Source organism: Cervus canadensis, chromosome 14, assembly GCF_019320065.1.
Source record: "Cervus canadensis isolate Bull #8, Minnesota chromosome 14, ASM1932006v1, whole genome shotgun sequence".
Classification (NCBI taxonomy): Eukaryota; Metazoa; Chordata; class Mammalia; order Artiodactyla; family Cervidae; genus Cervus; species Cervus canadensis.
Window position 1 is genome coordinate 2,601,081 of NC_057399.1, and position 23,531 is coordinate 2,624,611.

Here is a 23,531-nt window from a genome sequence, read left to right on the forward strand (position 1 = left end):
CAGCCAACTTGGCTGGTGTGAAGGGGTGTGTTCTGGGTGTCGTAGGGTAGAACTTAGAGTATATTTTCGTGTTGGGACAGTATCTCATGCATGGTGGTTAGAATCCTAGAAAGAGTTATATCTGAAACTCTTACAGGTTGAGCAGGCTCTTGTGGGCTAGCTTACCACCATTTACAACAGCATGTTCATGAGAAAATGGATTCTGTGTCCCAGATGTCCATCTCTTAAACATGCTTTTGAAATGTGACTCGTTTTAAAGTTGGGGACTTGCCTGTATTTCATTAGCTCCTCTCTAGCTACTTTCCTCACGGTAGTTTACATTTTGAGCTATCAGCCTTTTGGGAAGATAAAGTGACAGAAAATAGAGATGACTATAATTTACTCCTAGCACTAAGAGCCTGGCAGGCCTATCAAGGTATAATTTTATTCAAAATCAGACTTTCTGTTGGGCCTGCATTGAAGTCCCTTTAGAGTTGAGTTTTACCAGGTCACATTCATCTCCTTTTGTAGAATTCTAGAGTCTTAATCAGGTACTTCCAAAATCACTCAATCAGATTTAGTATATGAGAATGTACCAAAATGAGAATTACTCTTGGTCTGCCTTATATCCCCCTACTCCCAGCTCGTGTCTCTGTGGAAGCTGATGGCCTTCCAGCTGGCAGAGACCATCATTTGGGCCCTGGGAGGGCCCAGTGGAAAGCTGCTTGCCTTGACCATGCACGTGCTTGATATTTTCAAACACGACACTCATTTAATTCAGCAATGCTCCAGCCAGTTGTTAGAGAATTCATCCCAGAGTCAACCCATCACTTAAATATGTAAGGGTCTGCTTGAGCACATATTCAAGGAAGAAAACCCAGTAGGCTCTGCTCTGGCCCTGGTGCTCTCTGCCCCTTTATTCAGTCAGGGGACCAGAAGAGCGTTTGAAGAGCCACTCTTGTCCCCACTCGGCTTCCCTGAGTTAGAAGTTCAGTTTTTTGTCACTCTTTCATGGTAGACAAGTATACAAAAACACCATAAAATGACTTCCTGTATCATCTGTAGAACTGTCGTTGGAGATTTTGTCTGTCATATTTCCTAATGTGAGTATCAGGCATCCCTCAATCATGTGACCAAGCCTGCTCTCTCAGAACGAGGGTCCATCTTCAAAGTGGATGAGCTACGATGCTATTGCTCTAATAAGAGTGGGATTAAAACTTTTTTTTTTCACTGCTTTTGGGAAACCAGTGGAGACCTTCATAGTAAAATCTTGATTTATCTTTCTTTTGAGGGAAATATAGAACATTTCCATCAGTTTTAAAATTATGAATGATGAGCTTAATCTCTATTCAGTCAATCTAAAATAGATTTTAAAATAGCCTTTTCTTCTGTTGTGGAGAAAAGTTACAAGGACAAGAGAAACAGACAGGATGGGAGACAGGCAGGAGAGAGGGGCAGAGAAATAATATATGTATATATTATATTATTTTAATATGCATTTTATATATATATACATATATATATAAAATTCCAGAATGGCAAAGTACTACTGATGTACCAGTCTGTTTTCTTCCTTCCCACCTTCCTTTCTTCCCTTCCTCCCTCCCTCTTTCTTTCCTGTAAAATAAAGAAAAGGTAAACCTAGAAATAGGGCTTCCCAGATGGCACATTGGTAAAGAATCCGCCTGCTAAGGCAGGAGACGTGGGTTCGATCCCTGGGTCGGGCAGATCCCATGGAGGTGGAAATGGCAACCCACTGCAGTCTTCTTGCCTGGAGAATTCCCGTGGACGGAGGACCTTGGCGGGCTACATACAGTCCATGGGGTCACAAAGAGTTGGAGATGACTAAGCGTGCACACACACACACACACACACACACACACACAAACCTAGAAATACCTTTTATTTTATTTTATTTTTTTTTTTTAATTTTTTTATTAGTTGGAGGCTAATTACTTCACAACATTTCAGTGGGTTTTGTCATACATTGATATGAATCAGCCATAGATTTACACTTATTCCCCATCCCGATCCCCCCTCCCATCTCCCTCTCCACCCGATTCCTCTGGGTCTTCCCAGTGTACCAGGCCCGAGCACTTGTCTCATGCATCCCACCTGGGCTGGTGATCTGTTTCACCATAGATAGTATACATGCTGTTCTTTTGAAGCATCCCACCCTCACCTTCTCCCAGAGAGTTCAAAAGTCTATTTTATTTTAAGATAAATAATATTTTAATCCCATCTAAAATTTGCAGTGGTTGATCCTCCTAAAATCCTTTTCCTTTTGAAAGGAGGATAATCAACCTACTGCTTTGGAGAAGGCAGATGGAAACAAGTGGAATCACCTCTGGCATTTGTCCTGAGCCTGGATAAAATGTAAACATGGGGCTGAGCTGATCTGATTTCAGGGGCTGCTTGCTTACCACTGGCTGCTGTTGCATCTCAGGTGTGCCCTCAGCCCCAGGAAGAAGCTCCCAGGCTGCAGGGGTCATCACGGGTAGCAAAGGCTGGGGACATTTAAAATGTCTTTTGTTTCTGTTTTCAAGCAAGTAATGCATCCCATGGAGCAAAATTCAGAAGGTAAAAATAGGGTATTAAAAAAATAAATTGTAGCATATTATGCACATTATCTTACCTATTGATTTCCCCCCCAATTAATGATGCCTTTTGTGGATAATTTCATGTCTTAACCTATAGAATTACTTCATTCTTTATAATGGGTGCATATTATTCCACATGCTGGACTATTTTGTGTAAAAGGTTAGTGCCAATTTCTTTACTCACAATCCTGAAATAACTATCTTTGTACATGAGCAAAATGTATTGTAGGAGCTAATGGGTGATGAATCTGTTTAATGGTCAGCGTTAATGTTGCATCTCCTTATCAATGTTTTATTCCCCTCAGACTATTTTATCTCTTTCTCCTTACCTCTGACATCAGCAATCATTTAATAGATTGAAAATGTATTGATTTCAATGGAAGCCAAATTGACACACATGTTCCTATCCATGACCATTCCTCTTTCTTTCTAATTAAGCTCCCAGATTTAGCTGTATCTCCTTCATTTTTAATGTCAAAGGATAGTTGAGAAAAGTTCCCTGTAAGGCTTGTAACAACATATTCCATTTTTTTGGTTAGGGGCTTCCACTTAGAAATGAAGTCCTAATTCGTTTTCCTGAAACAACAGTCACAGGAAGCAAACTGGTCTGGCCTTACCCCGGTGCAGGCTTGCTTGGTGTGCTCAGGGGGGCTTTGCAGGGGAAAGATTGGTGCTGGTCTGGAACAGATTGCAAGGGGAGGTCCGTCCCATCAGGCTCAGCTGAGCAAAGAGCCCGGGCATTTATCACTGTCACAGGGGGTGGAGGTGGGGGTGGGGACAGAGGCGTCACTGGACCAGTCCGGCCCATCAGAGACCTTACAGCAGACGCTGTGCCACCCGGGGGCAATGTGCGTCCTGCTTGAGGCCACTGCCAGGGTCACAGGAAAGGAGGAAGCCGACCGCTGATTGCTCGGGCGCTTTGCTCCAGACAGGCACAGCCTCTTCTCAGGGTGGTGTATACAGCTGCATGCAAGAGCCGATTCAGCAGTCTCAGTGGCAGACGCGGAGGATCCGAAGTGATGCTAGATGCTGACGAGGAGATGAGCACATACCTCTGTGAGGCTCATGCTTTAATTCCATTCCCAGGACTGGGATGCTCTGTACCACGCTGGTTATTTTCACATGGGGAACTGACCCTGGTAAACGCAAGCTGGGGACACCAAGTCTCTGAAGGGCAATTTTTTTTTAACTTTTTATTTTGTATTGGGGTATAGCCGATTAACAAACAAATGTTTTGATAGTTTCAGGTGAGCAGTGAAGGAACTCATTCTTACATATACGTATATCCATCCTCCCCCAAACTCCCCTCCCCTCCAGCCTGTGAAGGGCAACATTTTAAAAAACAATACTAAAAAGTATGATTTCTGTGTGATCCTCTATAGATACATTTGACATCCATCTTTGAAATCTACTTTAGGATCAATAACAAGCATCCCTTAGAAATCATTTTGGTGTACAGCCACATTTTTAAATACAACTGTTTTCAGCACTGTTATTCATGAAGATGTCGCATTCATCAAACTGACATATAGATCTTAACCCTTCAAGTAACCTTATTTTAAATGGAATTTCTCATCTCAAGATTGTCTAATTTGGGTGGTCATTAGGAATTACTTGTGTTAAGTGGGGCAGGGAGATTTCACAAAAATCAGGTGAAGATTTTTCCATCGATGAATATCACATGCTTATCATAGATGCCTAAGTTGACATGGTTCTTACATGTGGCAATTAATAACAGTATTACATGAGTGAAATGGAGTTCTAAAAATGAAATGAACGACAACGGAATGCTTTTCTTGGGATAAAGTAGCATGAATCGGGAACTCATGCTTGTCTGAGAATCGTGGGGTAACAGGATGCATCAGGAGCTGTAGGCAGTGCTGCTAACACAGGAGATTTGTGTAGATGGTCTGCAGCCCTAACAAGTGGGGCAGGGTCTTGGCTGGTCAGTGAAGAATGAATAGAAGGCAGCACTGTCTACCCTATATGACACCAACAGCAAAGCCAGTGCCTGGCACATAAGCTGTGTTCAGTCATTTTTTCTGAACTGTAATGTTATTTGGACAGAATATAGATCCTTGTGCCTTGACTTGGTGGAGCAGATATGCCCCCCAAGTCCCTCCACCAGCCTTCCTTCCTCATTGCCCTGCACGCCTGCCTTCCTGGGTCCATGAGCCCCAGGGCCCTGCACATCAGAGGGGGTGTAATAGGGCAGCCTTGCTACTGGGCTGGGTTGGTCCTGAAGTTCCTGAGCATCACCAGTGGCACTCAACATGCAGGGGGCCTTGGGTTCAGGAACAGGCAAGAGTTCGAGGTACTCTGAAACCCTGGAAAGAAAAGGATCCTTACGTGATCAAGCAGCAAGCAATCCGCTCATCGGTTCTTCTCATTTAAGAGAGTTTCTCTTGTTTCTCTTGCTCTTTTCTCCTCCTCAAAGAAAACAGAGGAACAGGGTTCAAAGGAAAATGTTTAGATTTGTTCAACTTGAAAATCTAGGTAAGATCTAGATTTCTTTTTTCTTACTGTTCCCCGCTTAACTGTTTATATTATTACTATTTTCTGATGCCATCACAAAGAAAAACTACTTATGATCATACTTTTAAAATTACTATGTAATATTCCATCTGAGGACTGTGTCACAGTTTACTTCATTGTCTCCCTTTTTTTTAAAAAATGGTTTTTCATCCTTATAAACAATTCTGCTGTGATTTGTTGTTGTTCATGTGCTCAGTCGTGTCTGACTCTTTGCGACCCCATGGACTATACCCCACCAGGCTCCTCTGTCCGTGGGATTCTCTAGGCAAGCATCCTGGAGTGGGTTGCCATTTTCTTCTCCAGAAGATCTCCAGGGGATCTTCCCGACCCAGAGATCGAACCCGTGTCTCCTGCATTGGCAGGTGAATTCTTTACCACTGAGTCCCCAGAGAAGCCCTTGTTTGGAAACCTGTGCCTCAGTGCTGATTGTTTCCTAAGGTAGAAATAGTTTGCTTGCCACACATGAGCTTTGTCATGGCTCAGATGACCGAGAGTAACATAGGACACAGCTCAGTGACTCGGCAGCAACAGCAGCAACAGAGGGTATATGTGAGTTGGGTTTTGTGGGGTGAATAACATGATGGGGGCGCTGACACCCCTAGGTGGTCTGCAGCCCTGAGGCTTTAGTCCAGTCCAGGGATGTTTCTGGGCCCAGCAGTGGGCCTGGACTGCCAGGACCGTGGCTGCAGTTATAGGACTCTTCAATTAGCTGGTGTCGCCAAGATTACCTGCCTGGAGAGGCTTGACCCTTTAGGAGAATCTGGGGGCCTACTCTCCACCCCCCACTAAATGCTTTGCCATTTACCTTATAAATCCATGCCCTCCCCGCCCAGAAGATAGAAATTTTAGCTCTCAACTTGAGCACAGGATATAGCACTAATCCCCAGGTAGTTTGTGTCTGTATTTGCATTATTGCAAGTATGCGATTGAAGAGTTTCACTGTATTTTTTGTCAAGGAAGAAGACAGTCATAAAGTCTGAAGTGCATTAGACATTCATAAAACAAAACAAAACAAGAAACAGAGTCAGTATCATCTTCTAAAGCTTTTGAACGTGTCCCCCCCGGCCCCCCCCGCACCAAATCCCCTTCAGAATCTCTCCGAGAGTTGACTTTGACCCAGTCTTGCTCTAATTAACCTCCCTGCTCCTCAAGCACTGGGCTTTCAAGATAAATGGAAATCTATTCCTCGTCCTCACACACCCTTGACTGAGGACGCGTCACGGCCATCAGCCCAGGTCGTCCCCCTGGAGTGCGGCGCTTTGGAACGTGCGCCCACAGCGCCCAGCCAGGCAGATGGGAGGCACCCGCCTGCTGGGCCGGGCAGCAGATGTCCTTGTCAGACGGACAGACCCCTCCTGTCTCCGGCTCTGCTGGTGATCGATACTCAGTGCCCAATCAATGAGAGATGGCTCTGTTTAGTTCGTTTGATTGTTTCTGTGGTGAAATGTGCCACCACTTTTGAAAAAAAAATTATAAATGCTCTTTAAAAAATATTTTAAATTATAAATGCTCCTCACCCTCCAATCTCATTTGACCTTTAGAATATGTTTCAGCAGTCTCAGGTTCTTTGGCTCCCGAGTACTTGCCTCAGCAGAGTGTCAATGGGAAACTGCCCTTGGTCTGCAGGACTAGAACTGCCCTCGCTTGGTTTTTAACACCTCCCCTGTTCTCTCCTCCTGGAATGGAAAGTAGCACACAGTATCTATTCTTTTATCCATAAAGCTGTGTAGAGTCTGGAGGCTTTCAAAGAGTCTTTTTAAAAATTGCAGTGGGTTATGTAGAAATGAGAAGGAAAATGGCTTCTTTCTTTGTACCATCTTTGTGGTTTATTCACTGAGACCAGGAATAGCAGAATGATTTCATCACACATGGCTTTCCTAAGGAATAAGAGACTCTGTGGGGTGCTAAGTCCAGACAAGATTTTGTGGTCATAGTCAGGGGTTGTGAAAGTGTGCTGTGATTGATTAATGATGTCTGCCGTGGACATGGAAGTGGAGGAGAGGTAAATGTGTGCCATGTATTTGCCATTCCTGACTCAGATCTTGTATAAAGCAAAGTCCACATGTAGATGCTGATACTAGCCTAACGGTTGTGTGTATTTTGTGCTAGGCACTCTTCTCAGTGCCTTACATATTTGATTCTCAAAGCAACCCATGAGGTAGGTGCAGATAAGGAAATGGAAGCACAGAGAGGCTGAGTTGCTAAGCCAAGGTCATACAAGTAGACAGTGGGAGAGCCGAGAGTCAGGGTCAGGCGGTTTTATCCTGGAGTCCAGGTCCTTAGCCCTGGATTCTGTACTCTTTCTCCTTGGCTAATGCTATGTCTTTGCTCTCCAGGGAATGCTGTAAGGCTCAACTGTGGTTCAGAAAAAGATGCAAAATCAAGTTTAGAGCCTTGTTACCTTTGGGCCACAGGCTCTAGAATGAAAGATAAGACAGAGTCCCGGAGAGCCTTGGCAGTGAGGAGGGAGTTGCGCATGAACTTCTTCCTTCCCCTCTGGGCAGCATTTCCAGTCTTTCCACTTCTGCCTTATCAGGTGGGAGAAGGTTGGAAGGGAAGATTGGAAGGGAAGAGGAATGGTGTTTAGGGACTGGAACAGAGGAGTTCCTTGGTCTCCAGGCCATCTGACTAGGGAGACTTTCTGAGTGGCCTTTTTCAATGATCTTTTGTGTATAAGGGACACGTGTGTGTGTGTAGAGATACATCAGTGTATCAAATAGTAATCTTTCATAATGGCTAAAGAGGGACATTTTAGTACTTTAGTAGTTTGTTTCCCTTCATTAATGTAGCAACTGTTCATTAAACACCTATGTTGGGTCTTACAGTGTGCGGAAACTGTGGAAACAGTGAACCCATATGAGCCCTGCCTTCTCTGAGCTTGTAGTCTGCTTGCTGAAATAATGACTTAAGTGTCAGGTGCAGCTCTGACTGTAGTGGAGGGAATGAGGGGCTGAGGTGGCCAGACCACATGGGTTTTTGAAGTTCATTGAAGAGTTCTGATTTCCGCCTATGAGCAGTGGGAAGCTATGGAAAGTGGGGGAGAGGGTCAGGGACTTTCTGTTATATAATCAGTTAAAAGATAATTGTGGTGACACTGGGAAGAATGATTGAGAGGGGATATGGGAGAGCTGGAGGTGCTTGTAGGGGTCCAGGGCAAACAGGCCGTAAGAGTTGGGACGAGGGTGGTTTGGGTAGTGAAGGGAAGAAGTGAGAGGATTCTAAAGATACCTGAAAGGCAAAATTAGCCAGATTTGGTGATGGATTAGGTATGCATACCAAGGGAGAGAGAGTGGGCAAGGATGCCCTGAAAGTAGGAGGATGTGGTCCTATTCCCAGGGATAGGGATGCTAGAAGAGGGTCAGTTTTGGTGAGGAAGGTCATCCTGTATTGGAAGTGCTTTTGAGCTGTCCCTGAGGAGATGTCAAATAAGCCACAGTGTTTATGGAAACCATGTAGTGTTTTGGCTGGCTATACGTATGTCCTATTGGACTGTCCTGGGAAACTAAGTGCTACAGAAAAAAATTTAGAAATCTACAATTTTGTTGACTTAAAAAAATTCAAACAAACATATTTTCATCTGGGAATTAAGAATCTAACAATGACAAAGACAACTGATAGTGATAAATATCTTGCATAATATTCATAGTTCTTTTTGTTTTTGCATATTTCTCTGCCAGTCTCTTCCCACAAGCATTCATATTTTTGTTAGCTGTCATCATAGTCTGCATTCAGTATGTAATAGCATTGTTTTTACTTACTGTTATCCCAAATATTTTTTCACATTTCTATTTCTCTCTCAAATTCTGTGTTTAGTATAAATAAAGTTAAAAAAATGTTACATGATATTCCATGCTTGTGATAAATTATGAGTGATAATTTTCTAAGCTGTTTCTCTGTTTTTGGATATTTAGTTGATTTAAAGATTTCTTTATTATTTATACATGAGTAAATATCATTATGTCTACCACCTGTTTTTTTTTTTTTCTCTTGCATTTTTCTTTAAATTCTCATGAGTGAGATTAGTGGGTTAGCTTCAAATGGGATTACAGCTCTGTGATATATGTTTTAATACCTCTGACAGGGACTCTGGGCTCCTAACTATAGAGTAGAGCTGTGACTTCCTCGTGGAGCCTCACCACCTTCCTTTGGATTCAGTAACCAATGGTCCCACCATCGTCTGAGCACTGTCCAGGGTACCGCGGCCACCTGTGACCTCACCCCTTGCATCTGCTGGAGGCGCCAATTACTGCCTCGAGGCTGTAAGGCTTGTAAGCCAGGTTCAGCCTGATTCCTCCTCTTCACCCAGTTCTTCTGTCCTTCAAATAGTACCACCATTGCTTAGGAATCCATGGAGTCCCCTGAAATGATGGAATAGAGGAAGGAATTGACTAATCTAGACTGAGCCTTATCAGCCTCCAGGTTCTAAAAGACGCTGTGGTGCTGTGGAGGCTGCCTAGGGGTCTCATGGGTTTGGATGGGAGTCTCAAGACCTTTTATGATCAGGTGCCTGCCTATCAATCTCTCCTTAAGTGCTGCTGCTTCTCAACGCGTCACCTTTACTGTGCCTGGACTGGTCTCTCCTCTGGCCCAGGACAATGTCTTGGTTGCATCGACTCCTGGCTCTCACTCGAGTTGCTCCCTCACCCTCTGCCTTTCTATGTCCTACTCCTCCTTTTAGACTTGACACTAATTATAATTTCCCCAGGTTCCTGGCTCCACCTTGCAGCTGGCTGTCCCTCTGCTGCAAACTCTTCCAGTACCTTTAGTCCCCACTCCAGGACTTAGCACATCATTGTAAGCTTGCCTTTGAAATTTTATCTCTTGAAGATAATTGTGCACTCCTCGAGGGCAGGAATCATGTCAGTCTCTGCCCAACTCTGCCAAATCCCTCAGTACCCAGCTTTAGTGCTGAGCCCTGTGCCAGAGCTCAGTAAATCTAATGTGACCCATTAGATCGAAATATCCATGCACCCTGATGCAGTGTCAAAGTGTTTTCAATGTAAATGTCCGTATTCCAAAATTGCTGAGGATCAAATTAGGCTACTCGTAGATGAGCCATACTCAGATCCTCTGTTACCTGGTTTTGGTTTGGGAGCTATGAGAATAAGTTAAGGCTGAAAAACCATAAGCCGGTCACTTTTTATTTCTAAGTCCTTGATATGCACTCAGGTGGAAGGAGGACTGGTGGAGGTGATGAGGTTGGATGAAGGGTAGTAAGAAGCACTGAAATGAAGGTCTGTCTGGTCTTTAAGAAGACAAGTGTCATTGGCCCCTGAAACGGTGCTTGACTTGTGAAATGATGCTGTCTGCAGTGTTACCCTGTTGTCTTTTTATTATCATTATTATTTTAGTACTTATCATTTATTTGGTTGCGTTGGGTTTTAGTTGCAGCATGCCTTTGTTGTGTCACGCGGGGTCTTTTGTTGTAGTGCACAGACTCTCTAGTTGCGGCGCACAGGCTTCATTGCGCCTCCGCATGTGGGATCCTAGTTCTGCAACCAGGGATCTCGCCTGCATCCCCTGCTTGGCAAGGCAAATTCTTAACCACTGGACCACTGAGGAAGTCCCTACCCTGTAGTCTTTCCAGCTTACTTCTGACCATCAGCAGTCCTCAGGGAAAGCCACCGCAGTTCACCCTGGAGCCCCAAGCTCCCTTTGTTCTCCAGGGCATGGCCTGGCACAGAGGGACCCTCTGGCCGGGAGTCGGGAGCTTCTAGGCTGGGCTGGCTCTGCCACCCCCAGCCGCACAGCTCTGCACATGGCTCAGGCCTGGGAGTGCTCACCGGTGAAATGCCCTGCCTGAATGAGGCCATCTCTGGGCTTTTTTGTAACTGAGATTAAAAAAATAATAATAATTGAAACTCTCTTAAGAGGGTGAACTTTAGTGCTGTTTCTAACTAAAAATGAGAAATAGGCTCTCTGACACATTTAATGACATGTGTTAGTATGTGTGTAGAACTTTACACTTAACTTGATTTTCTTTCTTTCTTTCTTTCTTTTTTTCTAGCCAAACATCATGTCAATGGCAACAGAACAGTTGAACCTTTCCCAGAGGGAACACAGATGGCTCTATTTGGTAAGATATCAATTCTGAAAGAAAACCCAAATTGTGTGCAAAGACTCGTGCCAAATTTCTGAGTTTTAGCAAGTGTCCTCGGGGCTTCAAAATCTGGGCTCTTCTAGATATTTACAAGTTGTTGCAGCCAAAAAATTATCGAGTTCTTAGTATTTCTGGGATCAGAAAAGCTTATTCTATAGAATTTAGTATGCTTTCCTTCCTCACTTTGCAAGTCAAATATCAAACTGTATATTTACTATTCTTATGTCCACACTCTGAATTAACCTGATAATTTAGGAGTTGAATTTTTCTTTCCTAAGAAAGATTTTTTTCCACATACACATTTACATATATATGTGCATGCTCAGTCACTTCAGTCGTGTCCAACTCTTTGCGACCCCTTGGACTGTCCATGGAATTCTCTAGGCAAGAATACTGGAGTTGGTTGCCATTCCCTTCTCCAGGGGGTCTTCCTGAACCTAGATCTCCTGAGTTGCAAACAGATTCTTTACTGTCTGAGTCACCGGGGAAGCCTATATGTATATATACACGTACTATACATATATATATATATACACACACATACATACGTATATGTACAAAAGCTGGGGTTCAAACAGCTTTGAGATGTCATTCCCCAGAGAGCAATCTAATTGGACGGTCTCTTTTTCCTCCATTATGAATTGAGCATATTCCTGTTTTTTGTTTGTTTGTTTCTCTGGTTCCTTCCCCTTAGCCTTTAGACACATTCTCTGATTTCTTTCATCCTAAAGCTCTCAATTCCCCTGACTTCACACCCCCCTCCAGCTTCCATCTCCCCTCTGGTCCTGGTGGAAGTCTCCTGCAAGGGCTTTTGATGTAAAATTGCTTTAAGCACTGAAGTGTCTTTGAGCCAGAAATTAGCCTCCTGACAACAGAGTCTCTCAATTAGCATATTCAGGATAAAATGTTTCCCTAATCCCAGAGTTAGTCATCACTGATGATTAACCCTGGAGAGTTATGAAACAGGGACCCACTTCTGCCCAGGTGTTTGTAAATCTTGCTCTGTGTGGGCTGTCACCTTTTAAAATATACTGGTCAGTAATTAGAAGTTATTATGCCCAGAAATTTAAGTGGAGCATCTGGTTTTTGTAGAAAAAAGCATTTGTTGTTGTTCAGTCACTAAGTTGTGTCTGACTCTTTTCAACCACATGGACTGGAGCATGCCAGGCTCCCCTGTCCTTCACTATCTCCTGGAGTTTGCTCAAATTCACATCTACTGAGTCAGTGATGCTATCTAACCATTTAATCCTCTGTCGCCCCCTTCTCCTTTTGCCTTCAGTCTTCGCAGAAGAAGGGAAAGAGTCGGCTCCAGTGAGTCATCTCTTTGTGTCAGGTGGCCAGAATATTGGAGGTTTAACTTCAGCATCAGTCCTTCCAATGAATATTCAGGGTTGAGGTTTTTTTTAGGATTGACTGATTTGATCTCTTTGCGTTAATTATTACTATAAGATGTGTGCTCACTATTTGATTAGTTAAGTTTCCTCTGAGAAATTATGTTCAATGATGGCATTTTTACTCAAGTTATAGGCCAAGCTGAGTGTCTGTTACCAGGGGACGACAAGAGTCATATAATTGTTCAAAGGGTTCTTTTGGTGTCTTTTAGCTTTGTGAACCCCCAGAAACTAGGTTCCATGTCATACTGGGAAATGTGAAATGAGACTGACTGGTCACAGATTTCCTCCTGTCCTGATATTTTAGGAAAGACTCTTTCCCAAAGGACTGATGATGTTTTTGGCCACATAATTGAAAATATCAGTGCATAAAGCTCTGTAGCAAGATTATTATTACTCTAAGTTTGTGAAAGGTTTGCTTTAGAGTGACTTTCCTAAAAATCCTAACCCAAGGCCTTCATTGTTTGACTGGGCAAGCAACTCCCCGTCTCCCAGCCTCAGTTTTCTCAGCCGTGGAATGGGGAGGCTGATGGTCTGAGACTCTCCCCTTGGCTTCTGCATCTTCCATAGTCAGGGCTGTAGGCTCATCTGGCTGCAGGCTGCCCTGGGAAGCCCACTGTGAATGGCCAAGGGGTGTGCTTTTAAAAGAAACAAATTGTGTACCTAACCTCTACCAGTGCAGAATTATACAGATTGTAAACCAGAATAACATCCCCTGACATCTGAGGACTTTTGCTTTGTTAGAACTGCAGTTTGCCTCTTCCAGGTGCTTAAATGAAGGCCCCTGCTTTGGTTAACTGCACGCAGACATTTGATATTTGTGCTTTCAAAACTATCCTGTCTTGATATAGCTTGTCCACCTGGCCTGCGCTGGGGAATGGATGGGTTTTGGGGTGGGGATCTGTCATTCAGGTTATTTATAGTTGTACTGAAAAAGTAGGACTAACCAGCTTCTTGACACATCTTGGGCATTTAGTCCTCACAGTACCTTGTAAAGCTGGTCGGAGTGCACAGTCCCCTTCTCAGAGAGCTAATATGATTTATCACAAGTCCCTCAGCCAGAGAGATGATGGAGCTCGAATGTGAGCCTGGGTCTGACTGACCGGAAGTCCACACTCTTTTCCCCACGTCCCCGGACACTTGACTCTGGTTACAGGAGCTCTGGGAGAGTCTGGTAGAGTCAGAATTGCCTTTCGGCTAGATCATCTGTGCACAAAAGCATGAATTCCAGCCAAGTCAATTTAGCAAATTGATTTGTGAATTTCTGTGCATTTCCAGAGTGCTCTGAAGTACTCTTGAGACACAGCTTTTGCCGGGAAAACACTGCTTGGAGTGACATCTCCTACTATTTATCATTTTCCCCCATCTGATCTTAGTAGCAGGCATTAACGCGCAGGAGAATGTCTGACATCGACTTGCCTGTGAGGTCACCAAAGCAACAGTGGCACTGTGTACGCGTCCAAACTCATTCTTCAGCCTGGGAAGGCTTTAGTATTTTATGCCAAGAGAGTATCAGCTATTCCCATTTCATTATCTATCAGTTAATCATTTGAATGTACCTTACGGAATGCTGTCTAAATAGAAACTTTTAAATTGCACTTTTAAATTAAACTTTTAAATTAAATTAAAATAGAAACTTTTAAATTAAAGTGCACTCTGAAGGTGCACTCCCATTAGCATTTAGCTTAGGATGGCTGATGTAAGGAAGGGTACAGTGAGGGTCAAGGGCAGGCTTCATTCTAAGAAATGTATGAATGTGTTATTATATCAAGTGACCAGATAATGTATGGACAGTTCCTTAAAAGCTGTTTTTGGCACTCAGTCTTCAAAGATTATTTTTAAGACAGGACGTTCATTTTTTTCCGGCTCTCTTTCGTGGCCCAGTTAGTTTTCCCCTTGTCTCGTTTTTCTGTGATCACTGTCCTTTAACTTTTCCACGGCTCTTTTCTTTCCTCCGCACTTTAGGACGATGATAATGAAGGTAATAGTCCTGCTCTCCCGGTGGGCTTCTCCTTGTCTGTGTCTGTTGCTCCCTTTCAAGTCAGTGGGAGCCCCCTTTTCACAGGCCGGAGAAGTGGACCCGAACATTTTGCAATTACTGAGTGTCTTTGTTCCTGGCGGCTGAGTGCCCAGTGGCAGCCAGCCCTTTGATCACACCACAGCCCTGTGAAGGGGGCATCACTGGGCGCTTTTAGAGCCGGAAAAACTGAGGCACCCAGAGATGAAAGAGGTCTGGTCAAGTAAAGGCAGTGCTTCCGCTGGCACGAGGACGTCCACGTGACGGCTGCCCACACGCTGTGCCTGGCTTTGAAGGGTCCTCCCCAGCTCTCCGTGTCTTAACGAAAGTGAGCAGAGGGCCCCTCCACCCAGGCAAAGGGCACGAGCCCCTGCCTGTCTGCAGTGGTCATTCTCAAGCATGGATCAGCCATTCAGTTTATTAAAGGTGCTCCATCATCAGGAAGAGTTATCATTTCCAAATAAGATAGGAATTCATTGAGAAGCGTGCAGAGAAATCAGGGGTTGGGGCGCCAGGCTTAATATGTGAAGAGTTTTAGTGCAATCTGAAAAAGTGAGATACAGATTTTTAAAACTTTTGAGTTCAGTACTTGATCATAACACTTATTATCCAAACCCAGATACTTTTTTTTTAAGAGTGAAAAGGGTGCTGTTAAAAAATGTTATGTATTTTAAACTTTTTATTGGAATGTAGTGGCTTCATAATATTGTGTTATTTTCTGCTGTATAGCACAGTGAATCAGCCACATGTACACATATATCCCCGCTTTTTGGGACTTCCTTCCTGTTTATGTCACCATAGAGCGCTGAGTAGAGTTCCCTGAGCTATACACACATACACATACACACATGGGAGAATCCTAATGAGAGTGTGTATTATAAGCGATTGTGCCGAGAATAATAAATACACATTGATTAAAGTTGCATTGAAAAGTAATAAACTTAGAGATATAAAAGGAAATAAAGAAATGAAAGATTCCAATGCAGTAGCCTTACCTTATGTACCATATAGCATCAATACCAGGAGTTACATTAACTTCTAAGATTTTACTCAGTATACCTGGCTATTGTTATATTCTTTCTAAATGACTTGAAATGTTAGTTCATATTTATACCTGGCTGTTGTTATATTCTTTTGACTGACCTGAAATTAATAGTTAATTCATATTTATACCTGGCTCATAGCACTTAAGTAAGAGATGGGGAATTATCTGATCATACCTTTGCAGTTCTAATCATGTACTAGTACTGTCCAATGGGGCTTCCCTGGTGGCCCAGTGGATAAGGAATCTGCCTGCAATGCTGGAGACACAGGGGATGCGGGTTTGATCCCTGGGTCAGGAAGATCTCCTGGAGGAGGACGTGGCAACCCACTCCAGCATTCTTGCTTGGAGAATCCTGTGGACGGAGGAGCCTGGTGGGCTACAGTCCCTGGTGTTGCAGAGAGTTGTACATAACTGAGCAACTAACACACACTGTCCAGTGAGGTAGGGTGATGAGCTCTTCATCAGTAGAGGTATTCAAATGAGAAATCGATTCTACCTAGTCTGGAAGTGGAAGTAAATGACTTTTAAGAGGTTTTCTTCTCAATTAATGAGAATTGTCTTTGTTTCAGAGTGTTAAACCATTTTGAAAAAAATTGCTTCTAACTGTAAATTTTTGATGCTGTCATTTGGAAACCCCCATCCAGGCAGTTTGGTGAGAGGTAAAAATTCTGCAGTGAGAGGCTGTAGTGGCCAGGAAATGATTGATCCCAAATAGCAACAGCAGAAGTAGCTCAGTGAATTCATAAGGTTATTGTGGGTTTTAGGCTCCCACTAGCCTGGCAGATCAACATGCAGAAAACTAAGATCATGGCATCTGGTCCCATCAGTTCATGGCAAATAGATGGGGAAGCAGTGGAAACAGTGACAGACTTTATTTTGGGGGGCTCCAAAGTCACTGCAGATGGTGACTGCAGCCATGAAATTAGAAGATACTTGTTCGTTGGAAGAAAAGATGTGACCAACCTCAGTTCAGTTCAGTCGCTCAGTCGTGTCCGACTCTTGGCGACCCCATGAATCACAGCACACCAGGCCTTCCTGTCCATCACCAACTCCTGGAGTCTACCCAAACCCACGCCCATTGAGTCGGTGATGCCATCCAGCCATCTCATCCTCTGGTCGTCCCCTTCTCCTCCTGCCCCAATCCCTCCCAGCATCAGGGTCTTTTCTAATGAATCAACTCTTCACATGAGGTGGCCAAAGTACTGGAGTTTCAGCTTCAGCATCAGTCCTTCCAACCTAGACAGCATATTAAAAAGCAGAGACATAACTTTGCCAACAAAGGTCCGTCTAGTCAAAGCTATGGTTTTTCCAGTGGTCATGTATGGATATAAGAGTTGGACTATAAAGAAAGCTGAGTGCCGAAGAATTGATGCTTTTGAACTGTGGTGTTGGAGAAGACTCTTGAGAGTCCCTTGGACTGCAAGGAGATCCAACCAGTCCATCTTAAAGGAGATCAGTCCTGAATATTCCCTGGAAGGACTGATGTTGAAGCTGAAACTCCAATACGTTGGTCACCTGATGCGAAGAACTGACTCATTTGAAACAACCCTGATGCTGGGAAGGACTGAAGGAAAGAGGAGAAGTGGATGACAGAGGATGAGATGATTGGATGGCATCACCGACTCCATGGACATGAGTTTGAGCAAGCTCTGGGAGTTGGTGATGGACAGGGAGGCCTGGCGTGCTGCAGTCTGTGGGGTCACAAAGAGTCGGATACGACTGAGCTGAACTGCACTGATCCTGGCAGAGACAGCTCTGGGAACTCAAACTACTACAAAACCTATTCTCTGTGTCATAGCCTTTTGGTCTCTTTAAACAAGAGGAAGCAAAGGACAACCCAAGACATCATGTGAATGTACTGTGATCTTGTTACAGTTCTCTGTTTCTAGCCACAGAGCCAAGAATTTGCTAAACTCTTTCCCAACTAGCTGTGTGGGAGGCCTGATCCCAGAGCAGGGGCCAGTGGCTGTCAGAGGCCCATAGACATGCCCCACCCCGGGGGACACACCTTCTGTAGAGGAAGAGCTCATTGTTTGTAAGATGAACCAATCATAAGATATCTGCACCCCCCTCCCCACCCCGACTTGAATCAGGGGTGATTTTTGAAACAGCCACAGTTATTTTGTCTCCTGGCCAAGAACACAGCATTGAAAGCAGCAGGCAATATGTCAGACTTCAAAGGAAAAATATATTGGTGTCTCATTGGCCAGGATCCAACATTATGTTGGTAAATAATCAAATCCCGGTGTGGCATATTTCTCCCTGAACCTTGACTGAAAACTATGGAAGACCATTCTGTGAGCTGCGGAGCGGCAGTCACTCATTCCAAGAAAAAGGCCAGAAAGAATGACTTTGAAATGTGTTTATAATTAACTAAACAATCTAAATTCACAAGACGGTTAGAACAGCAGGCTGCTCACTGGTGCGAACTTCTGAAGTGAGGAGGCACTTGGGGAAGCCAAAATAGGCCTTCCCCGCAGGGTAATCTGAAGCACCTTTAAGGGACATGTAGCTGGTCATGTGGAGACATGCTTTAAGACACATTTTATTTTATGCATCTTTTGCATATGTGTAATGATCTGAGCTTTCATTTCCTTTTTGAGTGTGGAAGGGTCTAATAACAAGGGCAAGGCGGGGAGAGACTTTTCAAAGTCCCATGATGAAAATTCCTTTTGTTGTGTGTGGCACGGCCCAGGATTGTCCTGGTCCTGGTCCAGGAGGCACAGATGTGGTATCAGAGACGCCCGTCCTGGGGTGGGGAGGGTGAGAGCATGGCAGCTTGAGGTGGGTGGGGATTTCTGTGTCCAGAGAAAGCAACTTCATCCTTGATAGGAAGCAGTGGGTCAAATAGTGTCTGATAAAGTAACCCTTGACTGGTCTGGAGATTGTGTATCCATCAACCCCAACCACGTGGAACGCTTGTAAGAACGAGAAAGTAAGCACACCCTCCCGCCAAAAGTTGCAGAGAAGTCCATGAAGAATTCAGAATTCACAGACATCTTTGGAGTTAGGTGATGGGCTTCCCCGATAGCTCAGATGGTCAAGAATCCGCCTGCAGTGCAGGAGACCTGGATTTGATGCCTGGGTGGGGAAGATCCCCTGGAGCAGGGAATGGCGACCCACTCCAGTATTCTTGCCTGGAGAATCCCATGGACAGAGGAGCCTGGCGGGCTACAGTCCATGAGGTCACAAAGAGTCGGACCCGACTGAGTGACTGAGCTTGAGCACTATTATTTCTTTCAGTGGAGTTTTAAAAAATATTCAAGTTTTCATTCTTTATTATGAAAAATCTCAACCATGTGTAAAAGTAGACTAACATAGTGAAGCCTCACTAACTCAGCTTCAGCAGTTATCACTCAGGGCTAATGTGCTTCATCTCTGTTCCTATTCACTCTCTCTTCTCCACCCCAGGTAATTTTGCAGCAGATCTCAGGTATCATATCATTTCATCCAGGAACAGTTAGGCACGTATCTCTTTTTAAGAGTGGATTTTAAGAAAACATACCACAATGCCATTAGTGTAGTGAAGTTGCTCAGTCGTGTCCGACTCTTTGCAACCCCATGGACTGTAGCCTACCAGGCTCCTCCATCCATGGGATTTTCCAGGCAAGAGCACTGCCATTATCATACCTCAAAAAATAGTTCCATAATATCATCAAATATCCCATGAGTGCGTATTTCTACTCTTGTCTCATAAATGTTTCTTCAAACCATCCCTTAGAATCAAGATCCAAATAGAGTCCATATACTGTAATTGATTTAGTCTCTTTTAGTCTATAAATCCACCCTTCTATTTTTCCTTATAATTTATTTGTTTAAAACTCTAGATCATTTATTCTGGTACTATCTCCTTCAGCCTGGATTGCATGAACATGTTTGTAAAGCCTCTGTATTTTCTGCAAATCAGAAATTAGAAGACTGATCAGAATCCATAGGTGGGGTGTGAAACCATCCAGCAGGCGTTGAATATCTGGTTCTCTCTCTTGGTGAAGTCAGCACCCCCTAATGATCATTGTCTTGATCTGTTACATTATTAGAAGCTGCAAGATGGTGGTATTTAAATTCTTGCATTTCCCTTTATTTATGGCCTACGATATTTCTTTCTTTTTTCTTTTAAATTTATGGCCTAGAATATTTCTAAAAAAAGAAACTTCTCTTTATCAATAATTTGGTTACCTAGACCTCCAGTTGATTAGGAAAGCAACTTCATTTTTATCCCTATGTTTACTGTTTTGCTCCATGTATCTGAACATGGATTAAATGTATATTCATGAGTCAGAAGCATGTATAAGTATAGTTGCTTAAGTCAAAAGTGATTTAACAAGTGATGGAAACCTCTTTAATTGGACTGAATGACCATTTTCACTTGGGCATTTAATCAACTTATTAAAATTTGTAACCATTTGGTCAAACATTTGAAAATATAATCACAGTAGACAGATTGCCTCAACAGATTTGGGTAAAACAAAGTAACAGGCACGTGGTCAGGTGGCAGAAGGTTATGTCTCCAGAAAAACTGGATCTGAGGGCCCACCATCTTCTCTCCAGTTCTTGCCCCAGATCTTGTGACCAGATGCTCCCGGGCATGTCCCAGTCCTGAACTTCCACAGCCCAGGGTGTAAAATCAACTCCAGAGAGGGCCTGGGGTCTCGGGGCCGGCTTGCTTCTAGAGGTGACATGCTTTCAGAATATCAAAATGATGAAAATGTATGAGGATCCAAGAAGTGACAAAGCCTTCCCAGGAATGCTGCCCACTGCACAGACTAACAGCTGGGCTCTCTCACCTGGAGCTCCTTTTCATGTTTTTGGCTTAGTATGTGACTGTGTTGGAGGTAACGGGAGACATGTTTATCAGAGTGCATTTGCTCTGCTTTCCAGTTTTCACAGACAGAGTAGGTAACACTGTCTGTGGTTCTCACTGCCAAACGTTTTGAAATTCAAGAAGGGGAGCTATTTACTGACTCATTTTTTGTCTCATTTCATTTTTATTATTTACCATTTAATATGCTTTTTGGTAAGTTGTCTTAAATTCTTCTTTTGGAGTAATGCTGTGTATAAGTAAAGTAAATAAAAGTAAAGTAATTCCTATGAATGAAATTTCTTATGCCCAATGCAACAGTTTTTTGTTTGTTTGTTTGTTTTTTTTAAGGGCAAGAAAATATAGCACAGGGAGCTTAGCCAGTACTCTGTGATGACCTAGAAGGGTAGGATGGGAGGTGGGCGGGAGGGAGGTCCAAGAGGGTATATATATACATATGTGTATGTGTATTGCTGATTCATGTTGTCATACAACAGTAAGTAACACAATATTGTAAAACCATTATGTGTGTGTGCTAGTGGTTCAGTCGTGTCCAACTCTTTGTGACCCTATGGACTGTAGCCTGCTGGGCTCCCCTGTCCATGGAATTTTCCGGGCAAGAATACTGGAGTGGGTAGCCATGCCCTTCTTAAGGGGATCTTCCTGACTCAGGAATTGAACCCAGGTTTCCTGCATTGCAGGCAGATTCTTTACCATCTGAGCCACTGAAGAGCATCCAAATATGGCTCTGGGCAGAACCTGGAGGGAACACAGTTCTTGAAATAAGGGAAACAAAGGTGGTAAGCACCACACTGAACCAACTTTTCCCTGAGGGCACTTCCAAAAGTTCACAGTTGCTTATTTAAAAGAGTAAGAGCAAGCAGGCAAATAGAAAGTGTTTCCTACTAGGCTGAAGGGGCAGAGTCTAAGGGCGGCTAGAGTACCTGTAAGTCAATGGGAAACATTCCATAAGGAAGGAGTAGTAGAAACAAACAAAAGAGATTAGTAGTTAAAGGAAAAAAGTCAATAGAAACAGACCCAGAGATGAGTCCGATGTTTAAATTAGCAGATAAGGACCTAGAATAGATACTATAAATACATGAAGCAATTTACAGGAAAAAGATGGGCAGAGTGGGGTAATAGAGTAATATCAACAGAGAAATGTAAACTATAAAAAATGAAATAGAATTTCTAGGAATGAAAAACACAACATCTGAAACTTAAAGAGCTATTACTGGATTATCTTAACAGGAGATTGGACTTTACATTAGAAGTGATCAGTAAACTTTAAGAGAAGTCCATAGAAATTATCTACACAAAGGGACAGAGAGAGAAAATAATTTTACAAAATGAAGAGAGCCTTGGTGATTATGAGACCATGTCAGTTGGTCTAATGTATGTGTAATTGGAGTGTCAGAAGGAGCCCAGAGAGAGATACTGGGGCAGAAATACATTTTTGAGGAAGTAATAGCCTAAATTTGATGAAATATTATTGGGAGGTAGTCAAGATAAATGCCAAAACTGGAGGGTCAAATGCAAGGTTCAAATCAGGACCAAGGAATAAAGTTTTTCGTGGTCATAAAGACTTAGTGATGGAACAACAACAACAAAGGTTAATAAACATAGATGAATATACAATGGGGAAGATCTGTTTTTCTCAAAGGCCACCCGTGTTCCCACTTTACACTCTTAACTCCTTTTAGAAGGCATTGTTCCTCCCTCTCTGGTTCCATGGTGACAGTGTGTTGAGATGGACTCAGACCTGGGTTCAGATCCTAGCTCTATTTCTCACTAGGAAATCATTACAGTCTGTATCCTGGAATCATCATTTATTAAATGAAAATAATGATAAATTTCTCACAAGGCAGGTCTCAATGGTATAGACTGTGCATTTTATAGGGTCACAAGGGTCACAGTAGGCACTCAACAGATAATAATTTCTTTCTTCTGCTAAACTTATCCTCATTGTGGTTAGCTGGCATCACTACCCACCCAGTTAGCTGGATTAAGGAAATTGTGCTTTATCTTAAGAGCAACAAGAACCATAGATATGATTTTCCCCAACTGTCCTCCCAGCTGTACCATACCATTCCTTCTTGATGAAGTGGAATGATCCAGGCTGACCTCAGCCTCCCGTTAATGTTTTTCTGTTTCTCAGGAAAGATAAAAAGAGGGTCCCATTGTACTTTGTGGTTGCAGATTATCTGGGCAGCCTTTCAGGAAAATTCTTTCATCTGGAATTTCTTTTCCGCCTCCACATGTCCTACATTTTCTCTTAGGATTCAGCTAGAACTGAAGGCCTTCTGCTGTGTTAATCAGCACCCACTGGCAAATGTCGTGTTCATTTGTTCACTGAAATTCCATCAATCTCTCACCCACTGTAGAAGGGAAAACAGAATTGCAAGTGCCTAGAGAAGGCAGGGCCCATGACAGACATATCTAGGAAACAGAGAAATACTAAAGGATGCTTCCTAGGAAAACTGAATGCTTTTTTTTTTTTTCCTTAAGGCTTTCTTTTCTTTGCCCCAGGCGAGCTGTTGAACATATTTGTCAGGCCCTGATAAAATAGACCTCCGATTCTAACCTGGCTTGGTCTTCAGCCTTGTGCATTTGAGTTTGTTACAATGCTTGGATTTGTTACAATACTTGAATTTGCTACAAGAGCCTGCTTCTCCTGAATTGAGGTGCTGCTGTCCATCCCTCACTGATTTTCCTCTAATCCAGCTAGCAACCACTTGCTTTCAAGCAGCTGGGAGGACCATGATGCTTCCGATGAGCTGGTTTGGTGAAGCCTGTAGGCTTTCCAGTGCTGGCATGGCCAGGTCATCCTGTCCAGGGCAGCACTGCCTCATCAGCCCATTCCTGGGGAGTGGCTGAGGCTCCACTGTCCTTGAAGGGGCCCAGACACACTGTTCACACTCTGAGGAAAGCTCCTGTGAGCAGATTCGGAAATATGTGTAATGAGGAGCAGATGGGGATGCTTGTAATCAGCTACAAGAGGAGGTTCATGGAGTTACCAGAGCCTTCAGATGGCCAAAGGGTTGAAAAGTTGTCCTGAGGGAGAGG

At 43.4% G+C, this 23,531-nt stretch overlaps 1 protein-coding gene across 7 annotated transcripts in view; it reads left to right on the forward strand.

The window, feature by feature from the left end:
• The window catches only part of MSRA (methionine sulfoxide reductase A), a 374,360-nt gene that overhangs the window by 144,793 nt on the left and 206,036 nt on the right, over positions 1 to 23,531 (forward strand). For 6 of the 7 annotated variants that reach the window (XM_043486559.1, XM_043486558.1, XM_043486556.1 and 3 more), the window contains one exon: positions 11,122 to 11,190. The exons of the other annotated variant lie outside the window; for it this stretch is intronic. In XM_043486559.1, coding sequence (XP_043342494.1) covers positions 11,122 to 11,190 — 69 coding nt within the window. The remainder of the gene's footprint in view (positions 1 to 11,121; positions 11,191 to 23,531) is intronic. 7 annotated transcript variants of the gene reach the window in all.